The sequence below is a fragment of the Rhopilema esculentum genome, unplaced genomic scaffold, assembly GCF_057945365.1.
Source record: "Rhopilema esculentum isolate cy_ngs unplaced genomic scaffold, ASM5794536v1 HiC_scaffold_27, whole genome shotgun sequence".
Lineage (NCBI taxonomy): Eukaryota > Metazoa > Cnidaria > Scyphozoa > Rhizostomeae > Rhizostomatidae > Rhopilema > Rhopilema esculentum.
Genome location: NW_028300838.1, coordinates 720516 through 739831, shown reverse-complemented (window position 1 = coordinate 739831; position 19316 = coordinate 720516). Strand labels below are relative to the sequence as shown.

The 19316-nt window shown below is 36.9% G+C and overlaps 1 protein-coding gene across 2 annotated transcripts; it reads left to right on the top strand.

Moving 5' to 3' along the window:
* The first annotated feature begins 219 nt into the window (after positions 1-219).
* Positions 220-17390, top strand: LOC135694520 (alkaline phosphatase). 2 transcript variants are annotated; one of them, XM_065213298.2, is made up of 9 exons: positions 220-461; positions 9957-10157; positions 11915-12046; positions 12602-12826; positions 13521-13766; positions 15090-15230; positions 15464-15571; positions 15898-16185; positions 16431-17390. In XM_065213298.2, exons 1-9 carry the CDS (start codon positions 425-427, stop codon positions 16661-16663), a joined length of 1611 nt encoding a protein of 536 aa, XP_065069370.2. In that variant the 5' UTR covers positions 220-424; the 3' UTR covers positions 16664-17390. The 2 variants fall into 2 exon arrangements, with proteins under 2 accessions (XP_065069370.2, XP_065069369.2); XM_065213297.2 differs by lacking the exon at positions 220-461 and adding an exon at positions 4171-4423.
* Positions 17391-19316: the final 1926 nt, after the last annotated feature.

Here is a 19316-nt window from a genome sequence, read left to right as displayed (position 1 = left end):
TAATGTCACTTACGAATGATGCAAGTTTTTGTTTCAACGGTTACTTTAAATTTTGCTATGAAAAAGCAAGTTGAACTGAAACCAACATGATTGCTCTCTAGTCTCATACAACACAGCGAGGTCTCAAGATGGATGCTGCAAGACGGATGTGGAATCAACGCTGGGCTGGAGAAGCTCGATCCAGTCTTTTTTTTAGATCGGTGAGAAATATAAATTTGGTCAGGCTCATTCGAAATGGCCTGACCTTGTTTAGGAATTCCCTTCAATGCACATTTTGTCAAAAAGTTGTTATGGCTCACAAATCTGAGGCGAAGCGTGGTTCAATTTTGCGACACTTTTACTGTAATTTGCAAAGAGGGAAGTCAAGGCATGGAAGCATTTCCAGTGCAAGTTATTTTCGCTCATTTGTCTGTGAAACCTTCTGATGTTAGGCTATCAATCAGGTTTCAAGTTTCATATAGGTAATTATCAATACATCCTACATTCAATTCTACACAACTACAATACAATTAAAAAAATACGACGCTAAAATTAAATACAACGGTGCTACAAACTAAAGAAAGGAAAAGACATTATATGATTGTATATAAGATAGATTTATTAAGGAGGATAGGCCCATGTTGCATGCTACGATAATGCCACTAACGACTGTGTTTTGCTGGCCCTCAAAAAGAACACCAGTCGTGTGGAAAGGAACTTTGTTGATATATTTGCTACCTGTCAGGCTTATCACGGTGAAATTTGCCGCTCAATCAAAGCATCGATTTTCTAACGTTGTTTGGACCTTCTTGATAGGCTGATCATGTTTAACGCGGAGCGAAAGTGTGTTATTACACTGCAGTTCACAATAACATATATTTTGTTGATTTATGTTAATGTGTGGAAATATCAACTTAAACAGTGTGAATAGTATGTTGTTGACTAACGAATCATCACAGACAAAAGGCATCTTTTGTGTACTTGTTGAGAGCCAGGGGGAAGCGTAATGAAAATAAGAAAATCATTTCTGTGTGATTTTCTTGCATTTATTCTAAAAAAATTCAAAATTGCTGTACTAGCCAATAATCAGAAGCCAGTCATTCTGTAAATTCTACTTACTTTTGGTTGACATTACCATATGAAAATTAAACTTTCTACAGAGTTCTTTTACCATCGCTTACTGCTGATAGCCTACAAAATGAGCTAAATTTGTTGGAAAATTGTTCCGATTCCCTTGTTCCACCATGAATAATCCGTGAAAATTGTTCCACCATGAGTAAATTTTAACAAACTAGAAGTAGGTGTTTTATCATTGGGCGTGGTCAAAAAGGGCGTGGCATAATGTTTCTGAGCCTGACCGTCCCACCAAACCTGGCTTCGCCACTGCCAAAGAAACATATGACATTCTTTATTTATGAGGTTCTCTGAAGTTTTGCTAAGTTCTTTTTGGGCTAAACTGGGGAATCAAGGTAGGATAATCCGATTAACTTCGTGTCATACACGTCAAGAATTTTTTTTACTATTAACGGATCACAGGTCCCCTAAGGTTAGGGAACGCTCTCCTATCAATATGACATCCAGCAAAACTTGATACCTGTCATGATTCGTCATGTCCCTCTTTTTCTTGCATTTGAAAGTTCATTTTCGGTTCCTTTTTAGGGGTTTTTTAGCTATTCATAAATTTTATTGGGGTCAAATCCAGAACTTTCCCCTAGACCAGGGGTTCTCAATTATCTTATGTGCCGGGCCAGAAAAACATATAGATTTTCTTCAGGGGCCAGTTGGTTTTCAACTTTTACATACCTTGTGTAGGCTGCTCAAAATTAAACTCGGATCTCATTTACCAGGCTAAGTTAGTGATAAGATAGACAGGCCTTTTATTTCGTGCCTGCCTATCTTATCTACCTTCGCATAAACCCAAAAAATAGTTTTCACAAAGGTTTGTAACTTTATGTTTCTTGTACCAGGCTGAATCAGAAGATCGTTCTTTGCTATTTTTACAGCGTATTTTAAAGAAAGGCCAAAATCTTATGTTTGTGCATGTATTTAGTCAAGGCCGCCACCATGGTTGGCGCCAAGAAAAATATTAATATAGGAATGACCAGAAACAACACCTCACATAGATTTTAAAGGGAGAAAATTCAAGGTAATTTTCTTAAAGTTTTCTTAACTAGGTCCCATAGTTTTGTGTGACAAGCAGGCTGCTCGACGGACTCCGGGAAATCTTGCGGCAAAAAATCGATACTGATTTGTGTGTTTGTTGTTGTTTATTCTCGTCGCGTTGCGGTGTTCCTTAGGCTGCGTTTACACGGGGCCGGCCGAATATTTGATCGGCCAAAAATTTGACCTGCTTTTGAAGCCGGCCACAAATGAGGTCACTTAGGCGTTGCGTTTACACGGGGCCGCTCAAGTGACCTAATTCTTATGACTTGAGCAATGTGTCAAAAACTTGAAGCCAAAAATCATTGTTAACAAAGAGCTAACAAAACAACTTCTTTCATTCTCTGTTCTCCTGGGCTCTCTTCACAAAATTATGTTTAAAGAGGATGGCTGACATAACTGCTATCAATGATTGGAAATTTGCGATGTTTGCTATGCTTTTTATTTTTTAATTTCAAAATGAGTCTTTCGACGAAAGTCGTTCATATTTTCAGAAAAGCACAAGCTACAAACGCAAATTTCAATTTCCCATTTTGTGTTTGCCTCCGTAGCACGTATCAACACTTTCTTTTTGGTACCGTGCAAATATTTACACGAGGCCGTTCGCGAATTCGGCCGGCCAAGTTTCAAGAAGGACGCTTTCCTAGGGCTGCGTTTACACGGGGCCGGCCGAATATTTGGTCGGTCAAATATTTGGTCACTTAGGCCTTGCGTTTACACGGGGCCGGCTAAACGACCTCAAATTAGGTCACTTAGGCGCGCAAATATTCGGCCAACTAGGAAAGCGTCCTTCTTGAAACTTGGCCGGCCGAATTCGCGAGCGGCCTCGTGTAAACGGTTATGGCCGGCCAAATATTTGCACGGTACCAAAAAGAGGGTGTCGATGCGTCCTACGGAGGCAAATACAAAATGGGAAATTGAAATTTTGGGGCCAAAATTAATGTATTGTTGTTGGCTAGAGTCACTGGTTATATTTTGCGTTTGTAGCTTGTGCTTTTCTGAAAATATGAACGACTTTCGTCGAAAGACTCATTTTGAAATTAAAAAATAAAAAGCATAGCAAACATCGCAAATTTCCAATCATTGATAGCAGTTATGTCAGCCATCCTCTTCAAACAGAATTTTGCGAAGAGAGCACACGAGAACAGAGAATGAGAGAAGTTGTTTTGTTAGCTCTTTGTTCACAATGATTTTTGGCTTCAAGTTTTTGACACATTGCATAAGTCATAAGAATTAGGTCACTTGAGCAGCCCCGCGTAAACGCAACGCCTTAGTGACCTCATTTGTGGCCGGCTTCAAAAGTAGGCCAAATTTTTGGCCGACCAAATATTCGGCCGGCCCCGTGTAAACGCAGCCTAGGTGGCCGAATATTTGCACGCCTAAGTGACCTAATTTGAGGTCGTTTAGCCGTCCCCGTGTAAACGCAAGGCCTAAGTGACCAAATATTTGACCGACCAAATATTCGGCCGGCCCCGTGTAAACGCAGCCTTGTACACTCTTTTTTATAAGAACCAGTAAATTCAAGTTCAGGCTGACGGTTCTGAATTTTTTCGAAAACCTGAGGCTGGATTGTTTTTAATTTGTTCTTAAATTAAGAGGGTGTAGGCAGTGCTATTGCTAGCTTTTTCTCTCTAAGAAAAAAGAGTGTACACTACTATTCCATAGATTTACCTGTTGATATAAAAAGGGAAACGCTATAAAACGATAAAATGATTAAATAAAGCACTTCCTACTGTATTTAGGTACTCCCTTTTGGACTAATAGCTGTCCATGAAACGCATTTAAAGTTTACTACAAAAAAAAATATCAGAGGGGACAAAAGAGAACCAAAGATAAATCGAATTCCAAATTTTGAAAATGTTAGCAAAAAAATATTTTCGAGGTAAAAGGCATTCAGCGGCCGGATGAAATTTTGCAGCGGGCCGGAGTTTAAGAGCGGCTGCCCTAGACTGTCTTCTCAGGGAAGTGCACACAAGGATCGTTGACTGGCATCGCTGGCATCTGTCAAAAGCGGAAGCACGTGACACAAGGAGCTAGTATTTCCCGCATGCCTTCCTTACTTTGGGAGGCTTTGTAAACAGGAGCGGTTTCTTGCTCTATTGTGAATGGCCGTTGAAATCACTAGCAACAAAGTTCCCGCTGGATTCTACCGACTTGTTTAAACCTTACATAGGGTCAGCAAATCGTTTTTGATCTTCGCCAAAAGAAGGAGCTCCCAAGATGAATGTATCGCGAATCTTTGTACTGGGTTTCATCTTGTGTTGCTGCGCTTCCTCGATTCTAGGTAAGAGATTTTTCGTAAATTCATTCAAATCTGCAATGTTTTTTAGAGAAGGGTATGTTTTATTGCACCACTTTGTAATAAACGGAATTTCCCTCTTTCATAAGGGTTTGCAAGTCATCGTTCAGTTGATACCATGATACCGTTTCTCGGTGGAACGGGCTCTGTTTTCCTAACCAAGAACTTTTGCCGCAATCGATCACAAATTATTTCTTCTTGCGACCAAGACAGAGATGTAGAGCTATCAAAACAAGGGGGCCCTTGCGGGAAATTTTCCTAAAAAACAATAGCAAAAGTAGAAATTGGCTACTTATCGGCATTAACAAAGGGGGATCAATCCCCTGACAGAACACCCCTGTTTTGAAGAATTGAAAATATGATGCTCCTAGATATGTGTTTTGTTGCGTCAAATAAAAGTGACGCTTTTTTGTGGACTCCTTTTTAGATGCTTGAAATGAAACAGTATTTGAACTTCGAGCCCACAGTTGAATGTTATAGAGACTACCATATCGTGTTGCGTCTACACCATCTTATTGTTTTGCAGCATGTGATTAATCCTGCACTTATTTACTGAATGCCCTTCACGACAGCACCATTGAAAATCTTCTTGACAGTGTCAATTACTTTGCTTGTGCAAGACGCTACCTGCCATTGCGTGACAAGAACAAATACGAAGAGCATTTCATAGCCAACAGCATTCCCTTGCGAATATTTTACGACCCTACTAGTTGTACGGCATACCGTAAAAACAAAGCCCTAAGACCCAGGACCCTTTAGTACTCATATTAAAAAGGACCCTTAACACCAGAAGGGTCTTTACTGCGATAAGACAAAGGTTGATCACTGTTGAATATCATCATCGCACCATGAGAGAGTGATGTTCAATCAAATCTACAATTACATCAGTGTTAAACTGCTCCCTTTGCTTTGTGAATTCAGAAAAGGTTATAGCACAGAACACGCTTTATTGCGACTTATTGAAGGCCTGAAAAAGTGCCTAGATAAAAAAGATGTGGCTGGTGCAGTTATTTTGGATTTATCAAAAACATTTGATTTTTCACCCCCTTATACTTCCAGTGCTGAGGAGAGGGGGGTCAGGAGGGTCAGTGACCCGGGGGCCCATGACTTTAGGGGCCCATAGATAATAACTTAGCAATTCAGCGTCTCCATTATCAAAACTTGTCAATAATAGAAAAAAACCTTTAAATGAAATGAGTTAAAAGCAGCAACAGTATTAAAACCCCATTATGTTTGTCAAACAGAGCTAGTAGCTTTAGGTAATTTTCTAGTTAGTTAACAAAACAATTTCCAAGTCTTTACATCTGTAAAAGGGTCGATTATGGAGCTATAGTAAATTTTTTGGAAATTTCAGTTTCTTTGGACAATTTCAGTTTCTTTGGACAACACTAGCAAGCAAAGTCAGAAACAACCTTAATGCAATGAAAACATTGGGAAATAAGCGTTGCAAATTCAAATGCTTAAGCTTGTTCAACAGCTGCAATGGTTGAAGCTCCTTAAAAAATGTGACTACCCGGTGATGTTAGGAGATATGTCATCCCTTTTTGCTGCCCAGAATTTTGCTCTTTTTTGCTAGGTCATCTTCCTTCAACCTTGTGTATAAACAAAGAATACTGAACCCCTCCCATATCTCGCCAATTGACGTGAATCACCTGATCATCTTTGCTGTAACACTATCAATAATAACAATGCCGACATTATCTTGAATTTTACCAAAGGCCTTTTCCTGGTTTCACTTGTAGACAGAGACAAACTTGACCGATTTCAGTTGGTCTTAAATTTTTTGAGACATCTAGCCCCTCGTCTAAACGAGCTTCTTCCAAGATCAAATCAACTAGGTTTTTATTGACATTTAAGGGTTCCATTCTGATTGCTAGATGTAAAGTTTTTCAAATTATTTGAATAGTGAAAATATATTTGGTGCAGCGTGTCCGTTTTGATCAAATTTAGTATTTAAACGTTTTTCATTTCCTAAGATTTTTGAATCATGTAAAGAATCACATATTTTATATTTTATAGAAATACGCATGCATTGTGACGATAGAATATCAGTCATACTTCAACTATATTGAAAATAATAAAGAAGTAATAGCCACCATCGCAATTTAAGCAACCAAAATGGCCGCAATTTTAGCAACCATCGTCTCAAACATTTCCCCGGACCTCTTAAAAGGGTCGCCTCCAGTGTGCCTTGCTTTTTTCTTTTGTTTTGACCCGGGGCCCAGAAATCCTCTCCGCGGCCCTGTATACTTCTACTAGCCAAATTGAAATCTTATGGCTTCAGCAACAACGCAATGGAATTTATGTATAGTTATCTAGATAAAGGAGTACAACTAGTAAATATAAGATCAGATGTTTGTGATTGGATGGAAACAAAGCAAGGAGTTTCTCAAGGATCAATCTTAGGCCCGTTGCTTTTCAATATTTTCATAAACGATATTTTTCTGCATTTGAACAAAAGCAACTTATGTAACTATGCAGATGATAATATAATTTGGCTGTCAAGTACTGATATGAACGAACTAACTGACGTTTTAGAATCGGAAGCAGCTTTTCTTAATGAATGGTTTTATGAAAACTTTTAGGTGCTCAATAGTGATAAAAGCATACTTATAACATTTAAAGCCAATTGATCCAATTCAGAGGAATCTAAAATTCAAATAAATGGTTCTACTATAATAGAAAGTAAGAATGTTAAACAAAGTAGGGAGTAACACTAGACCACCAACTTAGATTAGAAGAACATATTAGAGTATTTTGTAAAGAAGCCGGGAAAAAGGTAAATGCTCTAACCAGGATTGCTTCGTATATGGTCGAATCTAAGCGAATTCTTTTAATGAAAACGTTCATATTATTATATCTTAATTACTGTCCTCTTATTTGGATGTTTTGCAGTAGGAAAAGTAATAGCCAGATAAACCTGATTCATGAAAGAGCACTGAGAATAGCTCATGATGATTATGAATCAACTTTTGAACAACTTTTAATAAAGAATAAAACAATAACTTTTCATAAGAAAAATTTACAATATCTTGCGATAGAAATTTACAAAACATTTAACGGATTGATTTCACCTTTTATGGATGAAATATTTTCCATAAATGAATGCCCATCTTAAGAAACTCCCAATTCAAAAAAGCGGAGCCACATTACAAAATATATGTATTTTACCGTATCATACGGATGTATAGCCAAATATGGAACTCAGTTCCAAATGAGATAAAGTACTCCACTAATTTACAAATATTCAAGGAAAAAATCTCAGAATTAACATCGTTTAATTGTACTTTCAATCTTTGCAAGGGATACTTTAGCAAGGCCGGTTATATTTGATTTACATTATATTTAGCGTTGGAGATTTAAGTTAGTTGGTTTTATTTAGCTTGAGTAGCTAAATTGCATAGCTAAAATTGTACCAACTTTAAATGAAGAAGAAAAAATGAGGAGTTAAAAATGAAACTGCAAGATCGTTTTTGCCACACAGAATTTGAAACTTATGTGTATTTTAATATGCCAGTAGTTGAAAACTGGCATACCCGGACGCTCGTCCGGGTATCATTGAATGACTGGAATCGAAAGAGAGAAAGCAAAAACAATCAGAGAAAGAGAAAAGTCAGTCTTTTTTTCTTGATTTGGTGTTGGAAAGCAAAATTCCTTTTTGTTTTACTGATCGATTCCTACATTTTGCAAAAAAACTATTCCAGACGGTCGATTTTTTACAACACCACAATATTGAAATCACAACTCTACAAAATATGTTTAAAATACCACAAAATAGTAACAAAACCACATTAGAATAACCCCTGGGCTGGGAGAACTTCCTCAAAGGAAGTTCTTGAAAGATCATTGCTCTCAGGAGATCAAAGAGGTGCCTCAATCCCACAACCCTTTTTTCTCTCTAGATTTTATAAACTTTGAAATGCTCTACCATCTTCCTAATGCCCAGACTCTTACAACCTGTCTTTATTCAAAAATCAGTAAATCAAAAAACTTGATCTTTCCCCCCTCTCTTCCTCATCCCTCTTCCCTTTCCCTTTTAAAGCTTAGCTATAGGCAATTGAGCCTTTCCCTAGCACTGCCATATTGGTGTTTCTTTTCGCATGTTTCTTGGTAACACGCTTCAGAAACTTTATTCAGAAACCTAACATAGCTGATCTGATTCTATATTTGTAATGTATTCAGTATACAAATAGTTATAATTCTATGGCGAAGATAGTCCTTTAACAAACGGTAGTTGCAGATTTGAGATTTTAAAAGAAAACTGCGCCAGATATTGAAGTCTAGTGTTACTGGCACGAATAGAGTCGTCATTCACCGATCATAAACCTAGGTATCATATGCTTGGGCGTCACTTGCACTATGAGATACAAATTTGAGATGGTATTGTAATTGCGGTTTTTTCTGATGAAATGCGATCTGAAGTTCCGTTATGGGCGTCCTTTGTGGGGCTTTACAATCATGTGACTTTACTTAACTTGTGTAAAGGTCAGTTTACACGATCATATTCAGGTCACATTTGCATCACATATTTTATGTGATCACAGAATGTGATCGTGTAAACGACCTTGCAAGTTGCTTGAAGTTATACAAAGCAGCAAGAATTAATCCTTTTTAATTGCCTGTTAATTCGATGTCACAGATTTTTCATTTGACCAGTGATCAAATGGAAATGTCTGTGATGCAATTTTTTCGAAGGCACCGACAAGTCTTTGCTGTCCTGGGTAGATCGGGAACTGAGGGAATCTTTAGGTGAAAAATGATGGGGATGCGCCATTGTTAATGGGGTGTATAGTTCCTCTGGGTTTTACATAAAACCCACGATTCCTTGCCATGTTGTGCTTCTTAAACAAGAAGTTGTGCCTTTTCTCTGTTGGTCTTTACCTTAAGATGTACAGGACGTATCCTGTTTGACTTCCTGCAGATTTCAAATTCATCATTCGTTAAGTTTCAAAATTATGACACGTATTTCCACAAGTCTGGGTCTTTGCTCTTTTGGTAAAAATGTATACCCATAATTCCAGGTACCTAAATCTTTTTTGGAAATTTACCCATAATTCTGAACCTTGTAAAAGAACGTGCCTTTAGTATGGTACATCTCCGCTATAATATACCTATCATGTTAACCATGGAGATATTTACTCTTTTGTTCAGACGCTTTTTGCCAACAAAGTGAGAAAGATCCATTAAGCACCTCTAGATGGCAAAGAACTTTTAAAGGGGTTTCACAACTCTGCCCAAAAATACTCTTAATAGTACCTCAGCCACAGTTTGTTCTTAATTTTTTAACCTTTAACAAATTTTAAGACCTGTATCTCCTAAAACTATCTCTCTTACAAGATAAAGAGTGTGCATCAGTGATAGTTGGTGAAGGAAGGAGTTTTGAGTCTGAAGGTGCGCCAAAAGTACGAGCTTAAGTATGAATTTCGTTCTTAAGATTGATCATGTTTATTATCAGTAGGTTCGATAAAAGCATTTTTGATATAAATTTTTTATTTCCTCAAATTTGGTCCTATTGTAGGCGAAAAGGCGTCTGAAATATACAAGAGACAAGAGAAGGATCCCTGGTTTATGGACGGAGTTAAATTCATTGAAGATGGTGTTAAACTGAAGCAAATAAACACGAAGGCGAAGAATGTAATTTTGTTTTTGGGAGATGGCATGGGAGTCAGCACCGTAACGGCTGCAAGGATTTTGCAAGGACAGCTGCAAAAGAAAACCGGTATGGTTTGATAATTTAATGTGCATTTGCATGTGTGCGGAAAGTAAAATTTGATCTATTGCTGAAACTTCAAACCCCAATCAAAGATTTTGTTTGCTAAAAGATTTTGATGGATCAAGCTCAGATTCAAGACCATTTTTATTTCCTTATAGAACTTTCTTTCGAAAATTGTTAATTTCTATAGCTGTGAATGATTGAATTGTAGCTAGAAATGATTTTCAATTTAAGACAAGCTGACACATACAATTTAGAAAAGAAACGTTTATGAGGTCCTTGGGCAGATGCAGCTCATTCAATAAAATTTTGAGACAAATAGATACTTGTACTCAACAAGAAGTACAGAAATATACCAAAATACAGTATACGATGCAATTAAAGATTCAACAAATATGTTGAAAAGAGATAAGATGGTATACAAGTCTGCCTTTTAATGCAAATTTAGGTCCACATTTTTCTTGCCACTCCTTGCCCGCAAAATCATTAATAATAATAATAATAATGAATAATAATAACGAATTATTTAACAGGATAAAAACTTCAACAATTACGAAATTGCTCTTATCAATGTTTATCCTGTGAAAAGAAAGGTGCTTAAAAGGAAGATATATAAATATGTTAAAACTGCAGGTCTCAAAAAATCAAAATCAAATTATTGTGTCATTGTTTGAGCCTGAACGACACCACTGCTCATGCTGTTTGATTCTAGTTTCAGGAAACATTGAATAAACCCTAGTATAAGCTCCTCTCGAATTTCAGGTTTGTTTTGAATTTGACACATCGGTCGTGTCATGGAGAATGTGAATAACGATTTCATGCATATATGCAACATGACACTAATGAATGAAGCTGTGTCGGTTTGAACAACTTGTCATGGTGTCGCTTTACAAATGGATCTAAGGAGAAGGAGCAAGCTATTGTTGTGTGACCTTTTTATGGGACACCATCTGGGGAGTCAAACATTGATGCTCTTTAGAAAGTGATATGATATATTGTCTAAAACAAAGAGATATCATTGGAGTGTCAATGCCCCCTCCCCAGCTCATTCCAGCTACCCGAGAAAAGGAACAAAAATTGATACCATGAAATAGTTCTATAATTCTTATTGCATCAATTCTTCCCCCTGATGAAGAGTTATGCTTGAAAAGTCGTACTAATAATTCATTTCTTGTACAAAGTCGTTATTTTATTGTATCAATTTTTGTTCATTACTCGACGTACCACACGCGCAACTCCATTGATTACCTGAGAAAAGGCCCTGTGAGGGGTTCTACGACTTCTTGACTTCATCTAAGCAAGAAACCTTGGAGGTTATTCTCTTCTGTTTCAGAGCAGACGATGAAGAATGCAACAAACATCGAATTGCTTCACAAATATGGCATTCCTGTGACTGTCCTTGGCTATTATTAATGTACAATCCTTGCCAAAAGTCTTGGTACACCAAGCTAAAATTTTGCATAACTTCAGTAGCATCCCCCTCTCCCCCTTGAAACAATGTTGAATAACAACAGTTTCAAAGCTTGAAATTCGTCCAATGTCAGTTTATTAGCTAGGGTAAGTAATAGGCTTTTCAGCCAACATTGTTTTTGGGGGGAGGGGGGATATTTCTGTATCTTACAGCCGGAAACCTTTATTTCATCAAAATCTTTCATTGGTCGCAGGGTGTTCCAAGGACTTTTGTCAAGGATTGTATCTGCAAAATTTTCCTTTTTGGAGGCAAAGGAGGTCCTTCTTTTACATGCCTTTCATTCTGATTTCAGGGGAAGAACATATTCTGAGCTGGGAGAGGTTTCCAAACGTAGCTCTGTCAAAGACATACAACACAGATCAACAAACTCCCGACTCTGCAGGAACTGCGACAGCATTTATGACTGGTGTGAAAGCAAAAGCTGGTAAGTGACTAAGAATGTCTTTAGATGCCAAATGAAAGATCATGTTTGGAATTAAAAACAATCCCCCATTCAGAGTTGGTACTGATGAACTTAATAGAGAGATATTAACAATCAAAAAGGGGAGGAGATGAAAAATATCATCACCGTGGGTCCGGGATTATTCTATATTGAATTGAAAACAACGATAATGCAAAATTTCATATATACATTGACATGCGTGCCGTATATTTACATGAAGTAATGAGTGCTTTGAAGTGCGCTTGTCAAATACATTTGTTACATCTTGTTTGCATTGTCTATAGCACATATTATTAAACTGACATTTATATCACGTGAGTAAAAAAGTAACAAAGAGTTCTTTATTTGCACTCAGGTACAACTAATAGTTTTCTTAAATATACTTTGTTCTGTTAAAGCCTTTGGAACCATAAAATTTGAAAATTCCCATTTTTCGTGCTATTTTAAGGAAAGGGCTAAAGTCGAAAGTACTTCGATTCTTAAAAGATTTTTAAGTAGAACTCAGCGTTATTTAAAATTTTTTTTGCACTTTTACAGGCGTAATTTCTGTCGACGACAAAGCAGATTATGCATCATGTGAAAAGTCGTTCGGTACCAGTGTCCTATCGATTGCAGAGATGGCAGAGCTAAAGGGTTTGGCCACAGGAGTTGTGACTACTGCGCGCATAACTCATGCCACCCCAGCAACTGCGTATTCACATACTTCATCGAGAAGGTGGGAAAGCGATGGGTCACTGCCAGATAAGAGATGTAAAGACATAGGTTAGTCTTGGCGTCTTTAAGGGATAAATTGGGTGCTTGTTTGCGTTTTACTAAGCATCTCTGGGTAGTTTTTAATGGGAAGCTGATTCAGAGAGTCACTTGGTCCCTGAAACGTTTCCAAAGGAAGGGTGAGGGGTGCTGCACCCTCCCTTCCAATTTTGGGTTTGTTGGCAAATGTCAAATATTGTCTAGATTCTCTAAGTTCATTATCTGTTGCTATAGTGTTTGAGTGTTTGAAGAAGTATCAAGAGTGATAAACACCCATATAGAATTCTAAAGTGAAACGTCACCAGAAACCAATTTTAGAATTTTCGAATTTTAACCACCTAACATAAAAGATCACCATGAAATACTTTCAAATATGCAAAATTGGCTAAATATGTCTAAAATCGGTTGAGATAATGCCAATGAAAGATTTAAAGTTTGCTAACGAATTACTGTTAATTTGGCTCTGTTCCTAAAGTTATGAACAGAGACCGAAATACAGAGGATTGATGGGGAAAAAGCTAAGACACATGCTCTTTCAGGTTATGGGATCCAAATTACCAAAAGTTACATCTTAAAAGTGCCATTATAAATAAATAAATCAAATAAGAGCAATTTTCCTCTTGTAATAATGGTTTTGTGATCATCAGATGTCAGTAACCACACCTTTAGGTTACCATACCATAATCCATAACGTTTTGTTTTTCAGCACGTCAGTTAATCGAGTTTTCACATGGTGATGGTCTTGAAATTGCAATGGGAGGAGGAAGATATAACTTCATGCCGGATAACGAAACAGACCCTGAGTATCCAACAAAGAAGGGAAAAAGGAAAGATGGAAGAAATCTTATCAACGAATGGAAAGCAAAATCCAATGGAGGACAAAAATGGGATTACGTTTGGAACGATTCACAGTTTCAGCAGTTAGATGTCAACAAGGTCGATCATGTTCTAGGTAGGCTATTTTGATGAATTTGTAACGATAAGGATTCTTGTCATGACGGTGAAGAACCAGTTAATAACCAAGCTCGTTAGTGGAGCGATGGGCTAGGCCAACGGGCCTAAGCCCCAAATAGATAGCACACAAGAGATACTCGTTCTTTGATGTTATCTCTATTGTCAAAACAGTAAGACTAAATTATTCTAAGTTAGATTACATTATATTAAAACACAAACATTATACTCCCGGAAAGGGAGTTACTAACACAACAGCGCGACAAACAAACCTGTGACATTAACACGCAACATAATCAAAGATCTAGCTGAACATAATAATAATAATTACTGACGTTTACTAATGTTAAAACGTTACAAATTGCTAGGCATTTGATTTCAGGTGTACAAAGGTCCTAGATTAGAGTCAATTTTTACTAGATGCTCCACTATCCTCCTTCGTACGTTTCTAAATCTTCATTACAAGAGGTAGCACAATAATTTTGACTGGCATGAAATACAGCACAATTTCCCACGAAGATGTCAATAACATTTTAGCAGCTTCTTTGCTACTGGTCGATAGAAGATTTGAGGACTTGAGCAAGGACCCATTTCCAACCCAATTATTGAAATTGTCATCAACATATCAAAAATGAAATCATGGTTTTAGTTTGATAATCAATGGAATTGTGCGTGTTGTACGTTGAGTAATAAACAAAAATCGATGCAATATAATAACTTTGTACAAGAAATGAATACTTAGTACGATGTTTCGAGCATAACTCTTCATCAGGTAGTTTTAATTTGTCTTCTAGCCTTGGTTCCTGCAGGAGTAATTAAGCGATGACTGCTGAAAATAAGGAGCCAATCAAACGCAGCTTCTCTTTCTCGAGACATTTTGGAGTAAATTTCTTTCCTCTATCTTCATTATCTGATATTTCATTCTCAGAATAATCCGAGAAAAAAGTGTCAAATTTTTTTTAAATTTTTTCCGTACGAAACTCATTACTTGCTTATAAGGTACCCCTCAAGATTTTATAAGGTACCCACTCGGAACCAGGTGGTAGTGACAACTCCTTGTCTTATCTTCCCCTGTTTGGATTTCAGATTTTTATTCACAAATTGGTCTTTTGTTTTTTACCTTCTGTGCCTATAAAAACAAAAACTAGATGGAGGGGTCTGGTCTTACACATCCTTGAAAATTCTGTATAATTAAACTAGAGAGATCCTTCAGCGTAATCCTACCCACAAAATCATTTAAGTGCTCATAGTGCTAATTTTGCTATTTCTGATAACCAATTATAATATCTATAGTTATCTTATTTTCGTACTTTTCAATGTTTAGGTTTGTTTGAACCTAGTCATATGCAATATTCTGTCAATCGACTGGCTGATGCAGCAGGAGAGCCCTCACTTACCAACATGACAGAATTCGCCATCAAAATGCTCAGCAAAAATAAAAATGGTTTTTTCTTGCTAGTCGAAGGTGAGTCTTAAAGACATTTTACCATTCTTAAAGAATGCATTCATGAGAATGACAAATATGGGATGGATGACTGGATCACAAAGTTAAGCTTAAAGGTTTTCGTTAAAAATGCTATCAAAAATATTAAACAGTGCTTTTGAGGCGATGCATGTGCATTCCAACATCTGCCCCACTAACTTTTCAAATTCATGTTGTCGTTTGATATAAATTTGTGTTCGTTTGTTATTCTGAAGGCGGTCGTATTGATCACGGGCACCATTCTTCGAAAGCTCACTTGGCCTTGCATGATGCGGTGGAAATGGCAAATGCCGTTGCGAAGGCGGTATCCATGACCAAAGAAGGTTTGTTTCTTTATTTTGCACTGGAGGAAAGAACTCTACATTCGGTTATTATGGAACTCTTTGTTGTACTCTAAGGTCGAGAATCGACGTTTACTCTCTGGCTTGCTCGGGATTTCTGAAGACTTCATCAACTAAATCAATTTCCCTCTATCCCTTTTTTACATTTCCTTAAATTCATTTGAGTTTTCGGTAAACCTGTCTCGTAATTCTTCATTTAATCTAATATACCTCGTTTGTAAATTATTCTTCAAATATAGCATAACGTCATTTTGCAAATCTTCAATATATTATAATATTGACACTTTTTTCAACTTTTACTTTCAAAGAGGAAACATTGATTGTTGTAACCGCGGATCATTCACATACATTTGTTATTGCTGGGTATCCAAAGCGAGGCAATCCTATCCTCGGTCTGGTTGATGAAACTGGTGCCAAAGTTACCGGCTATGTCAAGGACAAGAAGTCCTATACAACTCTTGGTTACATGAACGGCCCGGGTGCTAAAGTCAATGCCACTCGAGACGATCCAGCAAAAGATGACGTTAAAAGTGCTGATTACAGGCAACAGAGTTTGGTTCCAATGGATTCGGAAACGCATAGCGGCGAGGACGTTGGTAAGAAGCAAAAACACATAAATTTAACCTAACTCTAAGCCACAAGAAACAAAAGAGTCCAGAATACCAAAAGCGGGAAATAATGCGATGTATTTGGTATTTTTATTTGAATGCTTGATAGGTTGATAGAGAGGAAACGTGAGCTCGAGAGCCAAACTGTAATAGTATCACTTACTAAGGCTTTTAAAGATGTCCAAGTAATTAGGTTACGATTTTCATCCCATTTTTTGTCTTGTTCCTTTCAGGAGTGTACGCACGTGGCCCAAGGGCGCATCTCATTCATGGAGTCTTAGAACAGAATGCAATATTTCATGTTATGGATTATGCACTTTGCTTGTCTGATAGCAAGAAAACATTATGCAAAGATCAAAGCCATGTCACCAATTCTGCATTTTCGAGCAATGTATCAAGAAATCTTCTTCATATTATAATGCCAGCTCTTACTTTTTTGTTTTTCTCAAGATTGATCATTATATAGATTTACATAGCTTGCTGAAGTTTAGAAGCATTTAGTGCAAAAAATACCGCAGTAATCAAAGCAGACGAAACTACACCTGCCAGTCCCGTTAAGATTTTAATCGTTCAAACTTGTAATACTCAAGTCATTATTTATTTTACAAATCCTTGTTTAAGGCTCTCGAACAGATGTTAATACCAAAACAAATGAACAAATTCAACCATCAGATTCTTGGGTGGGAATATAAAAGTTAATGGCCTACAAATATGAAGCTTATTTTATCCTGACATTGAATCTCGTGCAAACCTCTTTCTAACCCGTGCAAATCGTAATATTAGACTGCAGGTGATGGTGATAAAGGGGGGTGGGGGTAGAGATTTTCTCTTGAGATCGAAATGGTGTAAGATCTTTTTTTCTAATTACGATTTTTTTAAATTTTTTTCAAATTTTGTCTATCTTTTCTTTTAATCAATTTTGCACGCTACAGTGTACACGAAGATCCATACCTCGTATGCGATTATTAAAATTATTAGATTTACTATCATGATGAAATCATAGATAAAATATATATAGATAAAGCACAAGCAGCAAATGTTTCATGTTTGCTACATGATTTATTACGGCTCTGATTTCAATATTTTATTTGTAGTAAGGTATTAATTTTTTAACCAGTTGTGCTAATATTATAAAACTTTGCATTGTAGTTTTAACTGTAAACGTCATTATCACAATGAAGAAGAAAATTGTTTGCGTGAGCCAAATTTTCTGTTGTTCTTCTATTAAACATTGCTTTGAAGTAAAATCTTCATCGTTGATTTATTGAGGTTAGAGAGAGGCAGGAGACATCAGGGCTTCAAGGACTCCATAACTGAGGATGTCATTTATAGTGGCCATAGAAAGAGGAGTCTTTGAGAATTTCCTTGAAAAATCATAAAAGAATAAACGAGCTTCTGACAAGAAATTGCTTGAAAAAGGGCTGGATGGAAGGTTTGAAGCAATAGCAAGGTTAAGTTTGTGCAAATTGAAAATGTCATTTTATTTGTGAAAAATATTTTGAAGCCAAGTTCATTTAGTCACGTGTAAAGAGGCCTCACTTTCAGTCTATAACCATATCAATTTTGTTTACACACTTGATAAAATGTATTTTTTACAACTTTTCCACATTTTAATCAAAGTAAACTTTTCTAAAAAAGTTTCCTGCTCTAAATAGGTATGTGAAAACAAAACAGACGTTTACATTGAACATAGAACTTTATTAAAGTTAACATCTTTCGAATTGTCTTCAGATAACACCATTTGACACGACAAACTGCGCTGATTTTTTTAAAATTGTTCCTAATATCAGGGCCCGCGCCCCCCCCCCCCATTTTTTTGTGAAGCAAGCAGTTTTAAAACTGCAATAAGAGGGGTAAGAAGCCTTGGCCCCCTACATTTTTAGCCTTGGCCCCCCCTTTAAAATTCGTGGCGCGGGCCCTGAATATACATTCTTACCTTTTTTCCATAACAAGGTCTTTGACGGTACGGAAGCCCTCAATACAGTGTTCACATTCCAGTAAGGTGCCTTTGAGTGATTGCGGTAAGAAGAGGCAATGGGTAAGGTCGCAGTATACCTTAAGAATCTCTCTACTTTTCCCCCTTTTCCTTTCCAAAATTTTTTTGATGAAATGCTGGTGAAAAATTCAACTTGTGGTTAGATAAATCCTAGTAAACGCTCACGCCATATAAAGAACATGTGTTTTAGTATAAAAGAAGTTATACATAGAAGATTTCCAGAGTGTTTTTAATAGGAAGAATCTCTATGTTAAACCCTTTGCTGCTTTGAGAGGGATAAGCCTTATAATCTTTTAAAATAACGTATTGCTTTGGAACATGAATTCTTCAAATAAGGAATATTTTGACTCGACTCTAAGATAATCTTAGGCAGTAGATATTCTAAGATATTTGCAGCTTTACTTAAGGCAGTAGTTTCTTAATTTCTCACTTGATTGTAAATTACAGGAAAAGCACATCTTTTTTCATGTCATGCTAGATCTTAGATCAAGCATTTATAGATAAACTAAGTCGTTCAGTGTTGCAAAATGCAAATGCACTCTGTGTTTTAATACATTATATTGAAACGAATTACAAATTGTTGCCAACTGTGGTACTAGAAGTGCAAAAAGCTCCATTTAGCTTATTCTTAAGTCTATATATTAACCCGCCTATCTGGTATAGTTTGAACATACGAGGTATTCAAAGGGGCCTGTCTTTTAGAACAACACTTGACTAATTTCTAATATTGTGTTCAAATTTGTCAAAAATTGAAAATATTTGGTATATTGTTGTCGGAAAACTCAGTTTTTCGCCCTTCCTACGAGGTTTCCTATCTACTTCACTGTTTATAATCCATGAAAATTGAAAAGAAATGTGAATGAATTGCTAAGCACCAACACAAAAAGGGACTATACAAAGTTTTCACAAATAAATATACTCCGCTTACGCCATAACTTTTTGCCTATAGGCAAGATCACACTGCTCTTCTTATAACTTTTGCTCAGTTTTGATGGTAAGCTCTTTCTCAGGGACGGAGTTAGCGGGGGGGGGGGTGTAGGGAGTGCGACACCCCCAAATAGTTATATGTCCTTCGGTAAATTTTGTTTCATTCGGTAGAAGTAGTAACAAATTAACGCCAAGA